Below are 12848 nucleotides of genomic sequence, written 5' to 3' on the forward strand. Positions count from 1 at the left end.
TAAAAGGAATCAGGGCTGCTTGGAGAGATGACTAATTCTACATCTAGGTCAGCCTAAAACATTTTGTAATCCCAGAAAGGAAAAAGTAACGGACCAAATTAGAAGTATGGACACACATCAAAGATACGCACTGTGGAAAAATCCCTTTAAAGAGTTGGGTTGCTTCAGCTGCTTGGGGAGGGCCTGAGTTCAAGACTGCGTAAAGATGTGTCATTGCGACTGGTTTAATAAAAAGCTAAATGGCCAATAGCTAGGCAGGAGGTATGGGTGAGACTTCTGGACAGACAGAGCTCTGGGAAGAAGAAAAGCAGAGTAGCCAGTAGATGCAGAGAGAGGGGACAGAAGGGCAGGAGGAGGGGGAGTAAAAACCTCGAGTCACATGGCAACACATAGATGAATAGAAATGGGTTAATTTAAATTATAAGATGCTACTGGGACAAGCCTATGGTGTAGGCTGAGCTTTCATAATTAATAATGAGTCTCCATGTCATTTTTTGTGAGCTGGTGGCCCCAAAAGAAAGTCGGTCTACAGGGATGTAAGAATTAACCTGAGCTTATAATGGCTGAAGCCAGAACCATCTGGGCAGCAAAATATATGATGTAATATTGGATTAATCCTAAATTAAAAGATAAATACCGATGAGTCTATAGTTACATAAATAAATGATTAAAAATATCAATTAATGGAGAAGAGACAGATTTTCTACCTAGAAGTACACATTTATGAAGATATCCCCCTCTAAGAAACAAAAATTAACTTCTTTTCCTCTACCCCTAAGTGTAGGCTGCATTTCCTAACATCCTTCTAAAGAATGGAAGGGTGGGGAGGAGAGGGACTCCACAGCGGGTAAGCCTGGCAAGCATCACTTTTAAGCCATGGTATTAGGTTAATAGCAGCAGTGACAAACCATGCTGGCAGGTGTCAGCCTACAACCCTTGATATGACATAATGCAAACGGCAGCCATCTTTGTAGCCTCCTTCACAAACCCTAATCCTTAGCTTAGCCACAAAACAAAACACCACCAAAACCCAGAAGATAGACAAATTCAAATGGAGGAACTTCCTGATCAGCAGTTTATATTAAGGCCATTAAAACCAAGGAAAATATTTGAAAAACTGTGATAGACTAAGTAAGGCTAAGGGGATACAACAACTAAATGAAATGTGGCAACCTGGATGGAATTCTGAGACAGAGAAAGGACTAGAGAAGGAGTCTGTTGTTTCTGGCTTAGTTTATAGAAAGGTGCCATTACTTGATTAGTGTGATAAATACCACAATCATATAGGGTGGTAACAGTGGGGAAAACTGGGTGAGGGGTGTATGAAATCCTTTTGTAATGTCTTCACAATTTTATAGTAAACCTAAAACTACCCTAACCAAAAAAGTTTACCAAAAAGGAGACAGTGACTATTAGATTAAATAATATAGAAATGAAATCAGACCTATGTTATTTAAAAAGGACAACTAAAACTGTAATTAATTACAGAGAAGAAAATGGCATTATATGTGTATGTGTACTTACTTAGTACATTTAAGTAGAAGAGAATTGTTTTAGCAATATCAACATTAGTGGACTAGTACCTTTTTTTTTTTTTTTTTTAAAGACAGATTGCTGCCCAGGCTGGCCCTGAACTCACTATGCAGCTGAGAACACTCTTGAACTCCTGATCTTCATACCTTCGTTTCTTTCATACCACCATTCCCAGTTTATGTGATGCCAGGGATCAATCAAACCCAGGGCCTGTGTATGCTGGGACCTGATGATGACTTAAATTTTTCTCAAATAAACTAACCAATGAATACTGCTTTCCACTAGAAGAACAGTACTGAAAACAACCAATTATCAAGCAGGAAACTGATACTGTATGTCAGGAACTGTTTTCTAAGAAGAAAGAAAAGGCTATCTGCCATAAATGAACATAAAATTACTGTCTATAACCAATGGAGCAACACTGGGGGTAGGGGTGTTAAACAGCACATATAGGATGCTAACTGAACTAACTTCTTGGAAGATTAACAGAGGCGATGGGATTTTCTGGCGCTTAAAAACTTTTCAGAGTCACAAACACACCTCAAGTCCACTCACTATAAAGGTGACTCCAGGTATACAATTTTAGAGCACTAGGTGGAAACAATTCTCAGGTTGTCAAGCAGAATGCCCCCCTTTATTAGAAATTTGAGATTTCAAAATCATCCCCAATAAGAACAAGACTAAGAAAAACAAGGCACTACCCCTTCATCGTGAATGCCATCTAGCAATAAACCATCACACACTGTACACACCTAACAGCTGCCAATGCAAGCACAGAACACATCCCATTTCTAAGTCAAAATTAAAAAAAAAAAAAGTGGAGACTGAAGTAGGAAGGCACCCATCATTTGGCAAACAACAAACCCCCCTAAATATTTGCAAATTTTTAGCTCAATTAGCAACCCCATTAATACGAAGTTTCCAAAAAACATGAGTTCATCCAAAACAAAAGCTCTATTGTACTATGTACAGTGCACTTCCCACACTGTGCAGTGTTAGGAATGGAACTCAGAGCCACAAACATGCTAGGCAGGCAGGTGCTCAACCACCAGGACTATCCAACTCTTTACATAGATAGACAGATAGACAGACAGACAGACAGACAGACACACCAACAAACACACACACACACCACACAGACACACTCACAGACACACACACACATTCACACACACAGAGACATTCACATACACACACTCTCTCAGACACACACACACAGACACACTCACAGAGGCAGGGATATACAAAAATAAATATTTGACGAATTCTAAAAGAGTTATTAAGAATGTATTTTAAAGTCTTATTTTCATAAATCCTAACACTTTTCAAGAATCAATTTATAAATTGACTGGATTTTTCTATATTTACATAAATAAGGTCCATATAACATTTAAGAGACCATCTTAATAACTAAAATTACTATATGATTACTATTTCCATCATGTATTTTTAGCACCACTATCTAAAAGTCTCCTTTTGACGGTCAAATTCTGGGAATCTGCAGATGGTTTAGTTCACATTTTGATGTCCTGGCTACGTTTTCAGCAGAAATCTATTCTTTGTGAAGATTTACCCATACAGTTCCTACCTCCTACTCAGGAGAGGCCCAATGAGACAAACAGTAATCACACCCAGCAACGCATCCAGGTATCAAGCAGGAGAGGAGAGAAAATTCTAACTGTATCATTTTTCCAGAGCTCTCCTGGTAAACAGAACCTAGAAATGTACTGAACTTCCTGAGTCTGGGGAGGGCAAACTTAAGTTTCAAGAAAACATAGTGCAAGTGGGTCAGAGGCCGACTGGGACAGGGCATGAAGGAAACTCCAAACAGCTAAGGTTTTAAAAGGAAACGGCTCATGTGTTCACAGCACTTGTGTGTGTGTGTGGGTGGGTGGATGGGTGGGGGGTTGAGGGAGAGGTGGGGAGGGAAATCTAGAGCTTCCACTGGGATTTCCAGTCTGAGTCTCTATGCAGAGTTCACAGTAGCCTCACTGCCTGTTCCTAGGACAGGAGTGAGGTTTTAATGACCAGACTATTTAAGAGAGCTGTATCCTATCCTGTCTTGTCCTACAGGATGACAGAGGGGATCCACAGGTACCATGGAGCAAAGGTTTTCAACAAAAGGAAGTTAACAGGTAAAGGGGATGAAAGAACAGCAGTGAAACACAGAAGAGTGTTTTCACAACACGTGCTTTATAATGGGAAAGAAAAGAAGCTCAGTTTCTTGAACCTTTCTTTAGGCACACAGGCTCACTTTATTGCAAGCCTCTAGGGCAATGGCTTTCAACCTGTAGGTTGTGACCCCTTTGGGGATCATATATCATATATTTTGCATATCAGATATTTACATTATGATTCATATCAGTAGCAAAATTGCATTTACGAAGTAGCACTGAAATAAATTTATGGTTGGGGGTTACCACAACATGAGGAACTGTATTAAAGGGTCACAGCATTAGGGAGGTTGAGAACCACTGCTCTAGGGTGACTGCCAAGTTATCTCAGCATTCTCAACCACAATGCTTTTAAAAGGCCAATCAATTCCTTAGCAACTGAAATAAAGTGGGCATCCTAAATGAACTCAAGGTCTACAGAACAAGTACACTGTACAATCCCCAAAAACTATACCACAAAAGCAATGAGGTATTACTGTTCACCTGCTAGACTGCAGTCCTCTAAAAACTAACAATATTTTAATGGATGGGGAACCCCCCCCCAAATTTCCATCACATAACGGGCCCATATACTATGAGCTATTTGATTGGAATCCCAGGAAATGACAGAATCCCACATTGTATACAGTGCGTTGCTTTGTTCTGATGGGTTTCTGGAGTATACTCAGAATTATCTTGAGTAATAAAATGTCTCAAAACAGTAACAATGGAATGCCTAGGAGAGGCTGGAAAGAAGGGGATGAAAAACGAACTTAGAAAAGTTACTAGATTATTCTATCTAGGTGGATCCTATATCTCCTTTCACTTTCTGAACTTCAAACTCCCCCCACAATGGTGAAAGAGGTCTTTGTCTGAGACAGTGTAACAGTGTTCTTTTGCAGACTCATTGAGTTTCTGAGGGAGTCTGAGGGAAAGGATGTAATTCCAAACAGACCAGGTGTGCAGGATAACAGGCTGATGGGCAGGAGCTCTGATGGGGGCCCTGGGAGATTGTGGCTTTGTGAGGGTGCAGGATAGTGGCTGATCAGGGATGCTCTGGGAAGCAGTCAGAGCTCACACTGACACACCCTCCTGCACACACTCAGCACACTAACGGGAATCTTTACAGTGTCTACTATTATTTCAGTACTCAACATTAGTAGCTTTCTTTAGCTCCCAATCTCTTCTATCATTTTTAGTCTTTCACATGCAGACCTATCCTTCCCTCCAGTCATATTCTCCCTGCGCACCCCTGAAACCATTGGTTACTAATCACAGGGCCCCCATGCAAATCCTTCTTATGGTGCTTTATCACAATCCTCACTGTCCCTGAAGTCTTCGCACCCACTCCAGCCCATCCAGGCCTCACCTCAGCTGTGTGACTATGGCATTTCTTTGGCACACATCATAAGCTGCCACACACTTCTGTGTAACTGCTTGCAATGTTGACAGTTTGTTTTCCAGGGCTGATCACAAGGTCCCTTCTTCAAGGTGGAGACCATGATATAAACAAACTTTTCTTTGAGTTCTCTGTGGTACCTGGCACAAGTGTTTATACTTAAACACTATTCAATAAATCTTCACTAAATAAAAGCAGTCCACTCTACATCTACCTCACAGGCCCAGGTACAGAAAGTCCATGAAAGGCTACACCGGAGGCCAGAGGAAGTGATGGAATAGGTAGTTTTCTTTTCTAAACTGAGACAGATCGGACTGACTTGCTGTGATTCTAGAGGAATAGGGCTTTTGAGAGGCTCTAGGAACCCAGTGCATGGGGATTCCCTGAGGGGGCTTCTAAAGCATGGCATCCCTCCTACCCTTGTTTGACCATGACTTCTACTCTGTTGGCCCTTCTCTTGGGAAAAGGCAGTCTCAGGCACACATGTGGCATACCTACTTACAATCGACATGACCAGTGCAACTGACGAGAAAAGGGGTTTACTTTCTCGTACGACCCCCGCCTGGCCCCACCTCAAACATTTCAACAATAACTATTCTGACCCTTTATTTAATGCTTCCATGTGCCTTCCTCTCCTCCTTACTCCAGCTCCTCTAGTCTATTTGCTTTTATGGGTCACAACAATTAAGAGCTTCCAAGAGACTACATCATTTACCCACTATATTGACTATAAATTACAGTATCATGCTATTATTTGTTATTGTCTCTCCCCCAAGTCCTCTGCTGTCAGAATATTAGCTCCATGAAAGCTGATCTTTCTGTGTTTGTTGGATTTTGAGACAGGGTCTCAAAAAGCCATGTTGGTTTTGAACTCACTATGTAGCTAAGATGACCCTGAACTTCTGATCCTCCTGTCTCTAGCTTCTGTGTGCTGGGTTTGTAGGTTTATTCAGTGCTGGGGGTTGCATTCAAGGGCTCTGGACTCACGAGGAAAACATTCTGCCAACATGGCCACATCCTCATCCCTGAGAGCTAAGGTTCCTGAGCAAGGATCCCTCTTTTCTCTGATGCATTTCTTGAGACAAAGCTAGTGTTAATCAACAGCCAATGTCAATTTCCCAAGGTGAGAATATTCTTTTCCTCATCCACAGAAGTAGTGCTCTATAATACAGTATAATATGACAATGACAATGCATGTAATATATACATATATAAAACAGTTTAACAGAGTAGAGTTCGTGTAGCGTAGTGCCGTCTAATACCATAAGTGAAGAGCACGACTCAAAGGCTTCACATGAGCCTAGAACTGAATCCTTGACCTACTTGCTACCGTTTATACTTGTATAACTTGGGGGACATCTCTCTTTCACCCTCTTGTTTTATCATCAGTAGGACAGGAATTACATACAGATTCCAGAAGGACCTCTGTAGGTACTCAGTAATCACTAACCCATCCAGTAGATGTATCATACAAAGCAAACTCAGAAATGTAGGTATACTTTCTATTTTTCAGTGTTCCTGGAGCCATTCTAATCCCAAACAGTAAAAAAAACACCTGAGGAAACATAAAGTGTCCATCCTGTAAATTCCACATACCCTTGACTTGCACTGGGCCTTCCTTCAGTGAATCACAAAGCCAGAGGAGGGCATTGCTGGGGGAAAACGACCATGTGTGACAGCCAGTGCTCTGGAACCTGGCAGCTGGGAGATAGCTCCCAACACGTGGAAAAGGCCCTCTAAGTAACATATACCACATAAAAATTTTTGAATGTTTATAAGGGAAGGATTAATTTATCTCTGGAAGTAGCATTTTAATTAAAAATGACTTTTCTGGGCTTATATCCAGAAAGCCACACATTGCCAAATGTAAGTTTTAACAAGGCCCGGGGCTTTCTTCAACTTTTTAAAAAGAGACCAGTGGCACACAGTGCTTTTCCCATCAAGGCAATGGACAATAATCATCCTTTTGCCCCCAGGTTAAGACAGATGCTACACTCACAGCTGCAGGCGACCACGGATGTCCAGCCCTCTGCTCACTCGTGGGCTCTGAGAACTACAGGTGCAGCAGAGACCCTGAGGTGTGTGCAGCCACCACATGGGCCCAACTCTGCCCAGCCCTGCTGGACTGGGAATGTCTCTGCCACCTTGGATGAGCTCCTCTCATAGGAGCACATGTGCTCACAAGGGAGGACACACTGACTGCCAGTCACAGATGTGTTTCAGTGAAGTTGGACTCAGCCTGAAAACTGACAAGTCATCCACTTAAAACATCAGCATCACTGCATGCTTTTGCTTTTGCTTTTGCATCTGAAATTGTATTTTCTGAGCATAAAATAAACAACAACAGACACAGGTCACCAATAAGATCCCCCAAGTACTATTCCATTTCTAGACAACTTGAACATTTTAGGTCTCACAATGTTGTACCATTGAGAAACATGAGAAAGATATTAAAGCACAGACTATCTACATGGGTATTCTTCTAAAAGATGGAAACAACTCTTAAATTATATCTAATTATAAGTACCGATGCAATGACGTCAGTGAAAGGCTGTTTCTGTTCTGGATTTCTTACTTCCTTCTTTTGCTTGGGGAAAGCACTGGGGAAAGAGCAGCTGCTTCACACAGTTAGCTAACTTGGTACGTCCACCTTTATTGATTTCCAGGTTCCTACATTTCTTTTCAAGACAGTGATTCCAGGATCCTCCTCCTTTTCAGTCCTCACGCTGCCTTTGCCACAGTCCCGCTTTACTGTTCTCATCTGTGTGGAGATCCTGCCTCAAGCAGCCAGGGCCTCATTCATGTCTTCTTTCATGTCCACAGCCACCCGGTTGTCCGTCTTCCACCTCATCTTCACTGCATCCTCCATCCCTGCCCACAGGGAGCTCACTGACTTTAGACCTAGAGTTCCCTATGTTGGGAGGGAAGAGCCCCAGGGGCAAACTACTCCTGGAACTCTGGCAGCACCTAAAACAGCACAGGCATGCTGTGTTTGCTTTACTAAACTCGGTCTTCACCAGTTCCTCGTACCCCACCCTCCAGTTAAATCCATCATTCCTGCTGCTGCTCAAGTCCAAGGTATCAGGATGAGAGAGGGTGTGGCTACTGTGACTTAGGAACAGTCTGGGAGAAAAAGTAAAGAGATGAGTGGATTGAGAGAAGGTACGATGCATCTTTTCCACTGTATCTTCTCCAGGTTTTACGACCCCCCACCCATCTCTAAAGCCCAGGTGGTCTCACTTTGCTTCCACTGAATTCCAGGAGACCAACCACCCAGTAACAAGTAAAACTATCGTCAACTATCAGACAGGAAGCACGTTATAAAGAGAAAGAACGCGGGCTTTGGAGTTAGGCACATCTCTACTGTTGACTACCTCTGTGCCTCCGTACAAGTCACCATTCCGGGTTAAGTCAGCTGGGCAGAAGGGAGCTAGTGGGGAGGGATGAACAAAGTCTTGCTACTCTGTAGGCTTGCTAAGAACACAATAAAATCACAAATGCTCTAAATGTTGCTTTTCCTTTCATGGGAAACTAAGTCATCCACCTAGGCCACCAGAAGCCCATCTCTGGTTAGTATGTTGCAACACCCACATAGGCAGCACAGTCACTGAGTTCCATGGATAGGAAAGAAGACTTTTTCAATCTGGGAATTCTCAAAGTAGAGAAATCAAGTCACCAAACTGAAGAAAACCAACCATCCATCCAAACAAACAAACAAACACAGGAGTGTTTGACATGTTCTTGTTGGTAAAACAGAAAGAAATGAGTTGGTTTCAGTTGTTAGGAAATGCAGTTTGTGCTCTCACACCAAGGGATGAATGGCACTTGAGTTACTATTTAGACTGAAGAAAAAAACTTGCCGAGAATATTCAGATAAATACACAAATGGTTTTCTTACTTTCCAACGAGCTATATTACCCAGCTTTAAACAATCAGAGAAAGGCTCATCTTTTATATTATACCATCAGAAAAATGAGCAAAAGACATGGTGGGCAAACAAAGCCAACACTCAAACTCTCCCTCAGATGTTGAAGGTTTCTTTATGGAACATCAACATGTTAGCTAAATACACAGGAATCGGAACAAGCCTTTCCTCTGTCTTAACAAGTGAACTTTCTGAACAGTGCTGCAACTTCTTAGGGGTGATAAGTAACCTAGTAATAACACTAAGTGCTGAACATGAGGAATTTTGGCAATAAAAACAGACAGTTAATTCTACTTAAAAGACGGGTGACCCTGCCAGTGTTGCTCCCAAATGAGGTAATGTCCATGGTTCTTATCTGGCCTTTATTGAGATTTAATGTCATGTACTCTGAGCCCTTTGAACCTGCTGTACAATCTCACCTTCCCTAATGTCCCCATTTCCTTATACTTCAGCACCGCCATTCTGAACCCCTGGTTTTGAAATGATTGGGAAATGTACCCACACATTCTTATTCTGCATGCCCTATAATTTGAAACCTTCCTGGTCTCAGAAACCCGGGGATCAGCACATTTTTTGTTTTTAAGGTATACTGAAGAAATACTCTGAGATTTGATATGTTTATGCAAACATCTTCAAAGAAGTCAAAATGTATAATTCAAGAAAATGTTCTGTGAAAGAATTTGTTTTCTGATTACAAAATGATTTCCTGCTCTTGAAAAACTAACAGTTTTGTATTTACTTAGCTGGCTCTGAAGGTCCCATGGAGAGTATCACTCCTCTTAGTCCCTAACAGCTCTTTTCCAAGTGCAAGTATTTGCTGGTTTCAAAGATAGCTTTATGTGTAGAAGAACCTACAAGCTCAAGATTCCTCTCCAACTTAACCCCTTAGATGTTCTCCTTGAAGAGACACTGTCAACAGTCCAGACAGATGAGAAGACAGCACCCATGGCTGATTTCTTCTCAGCCAGAGAGAAATAAACCTTGACAAATACAGGAGTCTGTTAGTCCAGCACAGTAAATGCCCAGGACCCAGCTATGTCCCTCACCCCCCATAAGCCTTTCATCAACACTTAGGAACAAGAGGAATAACAGTACAAGCCCAGAGTTGGGGACTTTTTGTCTTTCCAGAGTTTCACATGACAGTCAACAAAATGAGCCTGAGAATATGAAAGGCATATTCAGAGGGGAAGATCATGTCTGGCTGCTGGGCAGACTGGTCCAACAGCCAGGGGCTGCCATGAGGGAGGAGGCAGATAGTTAAAGAGGCCCATTGGTGCAAGTGGAGAAAGAAAGGAGAAGCGGCTCCCTCAATAATACTTCTGCAAGAACTCTCCAGCCTATGGCTACAACCTTTGATGCTTTGGACATTCCATAGGACTCCCTACAGTGTACACTTTCAAGATTCTCTTTTGCTACTTTCCTTGTCACTAGTCTGTTTCCTTTGAAACAGAAGCAGAGTTGGGGCCCAATAGATCTAACTTGTTTGACTAAGCCAATGATGATCTCTGGGTCGATATGGCCTGTCTCCAAGGCTAAGATAACTCATGCCTCTCTTTAACAAAGGGATGAAGTGAGGACCAGAGGTGTAGTAATAAGAATCACATGAGACTGGAAAGATGGTTTGGTGGGTAAAAGTGCCCCCACACAAATTCAAGGACCTGATTTGAATACAGTCCCAGGTAAAATCCAGAGGCACAGACCATGGTGAAGAAGGAAATAAGCCCTGCAAATTTGTGGGCCAGCACCTGGTGTACAAAGCAGAAAAACAAGAGATTCTTTTCAAACAAGGAGGAAAGTGAGGATTGGCATCTGAGGTGTCTGTCCCCTGACTGCCGCCTGGGTGCTGGGGCATGAACCCCTGCCCTCAAATGCATCTCGCTCCCAACAAAAGAAACCACAAAACCCTGTAATATACACAACATGGAGCAGATGATCTGAGGTGCACTTTGAGACTCTGTGTGTGTGTGTGTGTGTGTGTGTGTGTGTGTGTGTGTGTCTGTGTGGGTACACTCTTCTAAGGAGGCCCGTATAATCAAACTACTTTCAAAAGACACTCAGAAAACAGTATCCTCTACTTTTTCTTAATTATGTGCTCATGAATTTGCTGGGGTCTACAAGGGATGTGAGGATGTCTTCCCTGGTGATAAAGGAGTAAGTGCTTTGGGTTCCTATGTCTTGATATTACCTCAGTTTAGTGTTGAATTAAATACTGAAAGGTAAAACCCGCTTGGGACCTTCTATTATTTCAAGTGTGTTAAGTCCTGAGAACCCCTGAAGTGGAGTTTCCATCTAGCCCAAAGCTGTCGCCCCAGGCATGCTGCTTCTTGTCTACGTTATTCTGTAATATTCTTTCTGCACAAAAGATTTCTTCACCATGGCTGATTAAATACTTTTAGCCTCTGTTTAACTGTCACCTGCTTTGTAATGCTTGCCACGATTTCTCCAACTAAGTCTGATGGCCCTGCACCCAGCACTTAGCAGGCTACATTGGGTTGACCTATTTTCTGATCTTTATGCTGTTCAGGCCAGGAATGACTTAATCACTGTTCTGACTATGACACAACAGTATGTAGTAGGCATTCAGTAAAATCTTTACTGAATATATAAACAACCAAGGAACAAAGTCAGAACACAGATGTACCTGTCATTTCACCTACAGGGAATTAGTTTTCACCATAGGGCAGGCTCATTAAAACTGTGATAATAACCATCTGTACATATCATTATAGACCAGGTACATAAGCACTTTATATGCACTAACTGATTTAGTCTTTGATTTCAGAACAAAGACGCAGATGTGCAGGTAGTTTAGAGTGGATACCTAATGCAGAACCAGGTAGTCCCTCTCTAGAATCCCATACTGTGAACCATTTCACGTGCTGCCAATATGCCCTGGGATCTCAAGGCCAACTCTCACTCTGCTTATAATCTAGTAACAAGTCCTGAATTTAAATCTGTTCCCATCCAGCCCAGGTGAGCATTCACAACAGCCATGTGAATAAAGGATTTTACTACCTGTTCCCAGGTTAGGGTTTTAAACTGGAAACTGCAATGACTTCTCATTAAGTACAAAGAACAACAAACTTCTATATTTACTTAAAACAAGAGCCAGCAAGATGGCTTAGTTTTTCACTGCTGTGATAAAATACTATGACCAAGGCTACTTATAGAAGAGTCTATTTGGGCTAACAGTTCCAGCGAGTTAAGAACCTTGATGGCAGAGTGACATCATGGTGGTAGGAGCAGGAGGCTGAGGATTTACATCTTAAACCACAAGCAAGAAGCAGAGTGCAAACTATAAACAGTGTGAGTCTTTTAACTCTCAAAGCCTCCCATCAGTGACACACTTCCTCCAACAAGACTAATCAATCCAGTGTCACCAATGGAGGACCAAGCATTCTAATACCCTACACAATAGGGGGGCATTCCTCATGCAAACCATCACAGCCTTGAACAATGAGTGGCCCATAATGTTCTTCAGGCATACTTTATGGAAAAGCATGTTGCGGAATCTAATGCACAGGATAATCCTCCCAATCAGTGTATGAAATCATATTTGGGAGAGAGCTGGTAACTAAGAAGTAGAAATAAGAAGTCTTCACCTGCTAGAACCCAAAGTTCATTTTGTGTTGTTCTGAAGTCACACAGAGTCACTCTACTTACCTGTAGAAGTGTCCCATGTATATGGTTTTGTCGGAAACATTGGTCAGTGCTGTTGGGGAGTGAGTCTAGAAGAGCGTGGAGGGTGCTTGGTATTTGGTCTATGGTAATGAAGGGTACCAATGCACGAGCTGCCATTTCACGGGAGCGGTAGATAGGAGAGCGACCACACCTGGGG

The 12848-nt window shown here is 42.2% G+C and overlaps 1 protein-coding gene across 6 annotated transcripts in view; it reads right to left on the minus strand.

Annotated features, from left to right (window-relative positions):
• Thada (THADA armadillo repeat containing) overlaps positions 1-12848 on the minus strand; it is a 293342-nt gene that overhangs the window by 116898 nt on the left and 163596 nt on the right. For all 6 annotated transcript variants that reach the window (XM_027417930.2, XM_027417926.2, XM_027417928.2 and 3 more), the window contains one exon: positions 12674-12842. In XM_027417930.2, the coding sequence (XP_027273731.1) occupies positions 12674-12842 (169 nt within the window). The remainder of the gene's footprint in view (positions 1-12673; positions 12843-12848) is intronic.

Source organism: Cricetulus griseus, chromosome 5 (genome assembly GCF_003668045.3).
Source record: "Cricetulus griseus strain 17A/GY chromosome 5, alternate assembly CriGri-PICRH-1.0, whole genome shotgun sequence".
NCBI classification, from domain to species: domain Eukaryota; kingdom Metazoa; phylum Chordata; class Mammalia; order Rodentia; family Cricetidae; genus Cricetulus; species Cricetulus griseus.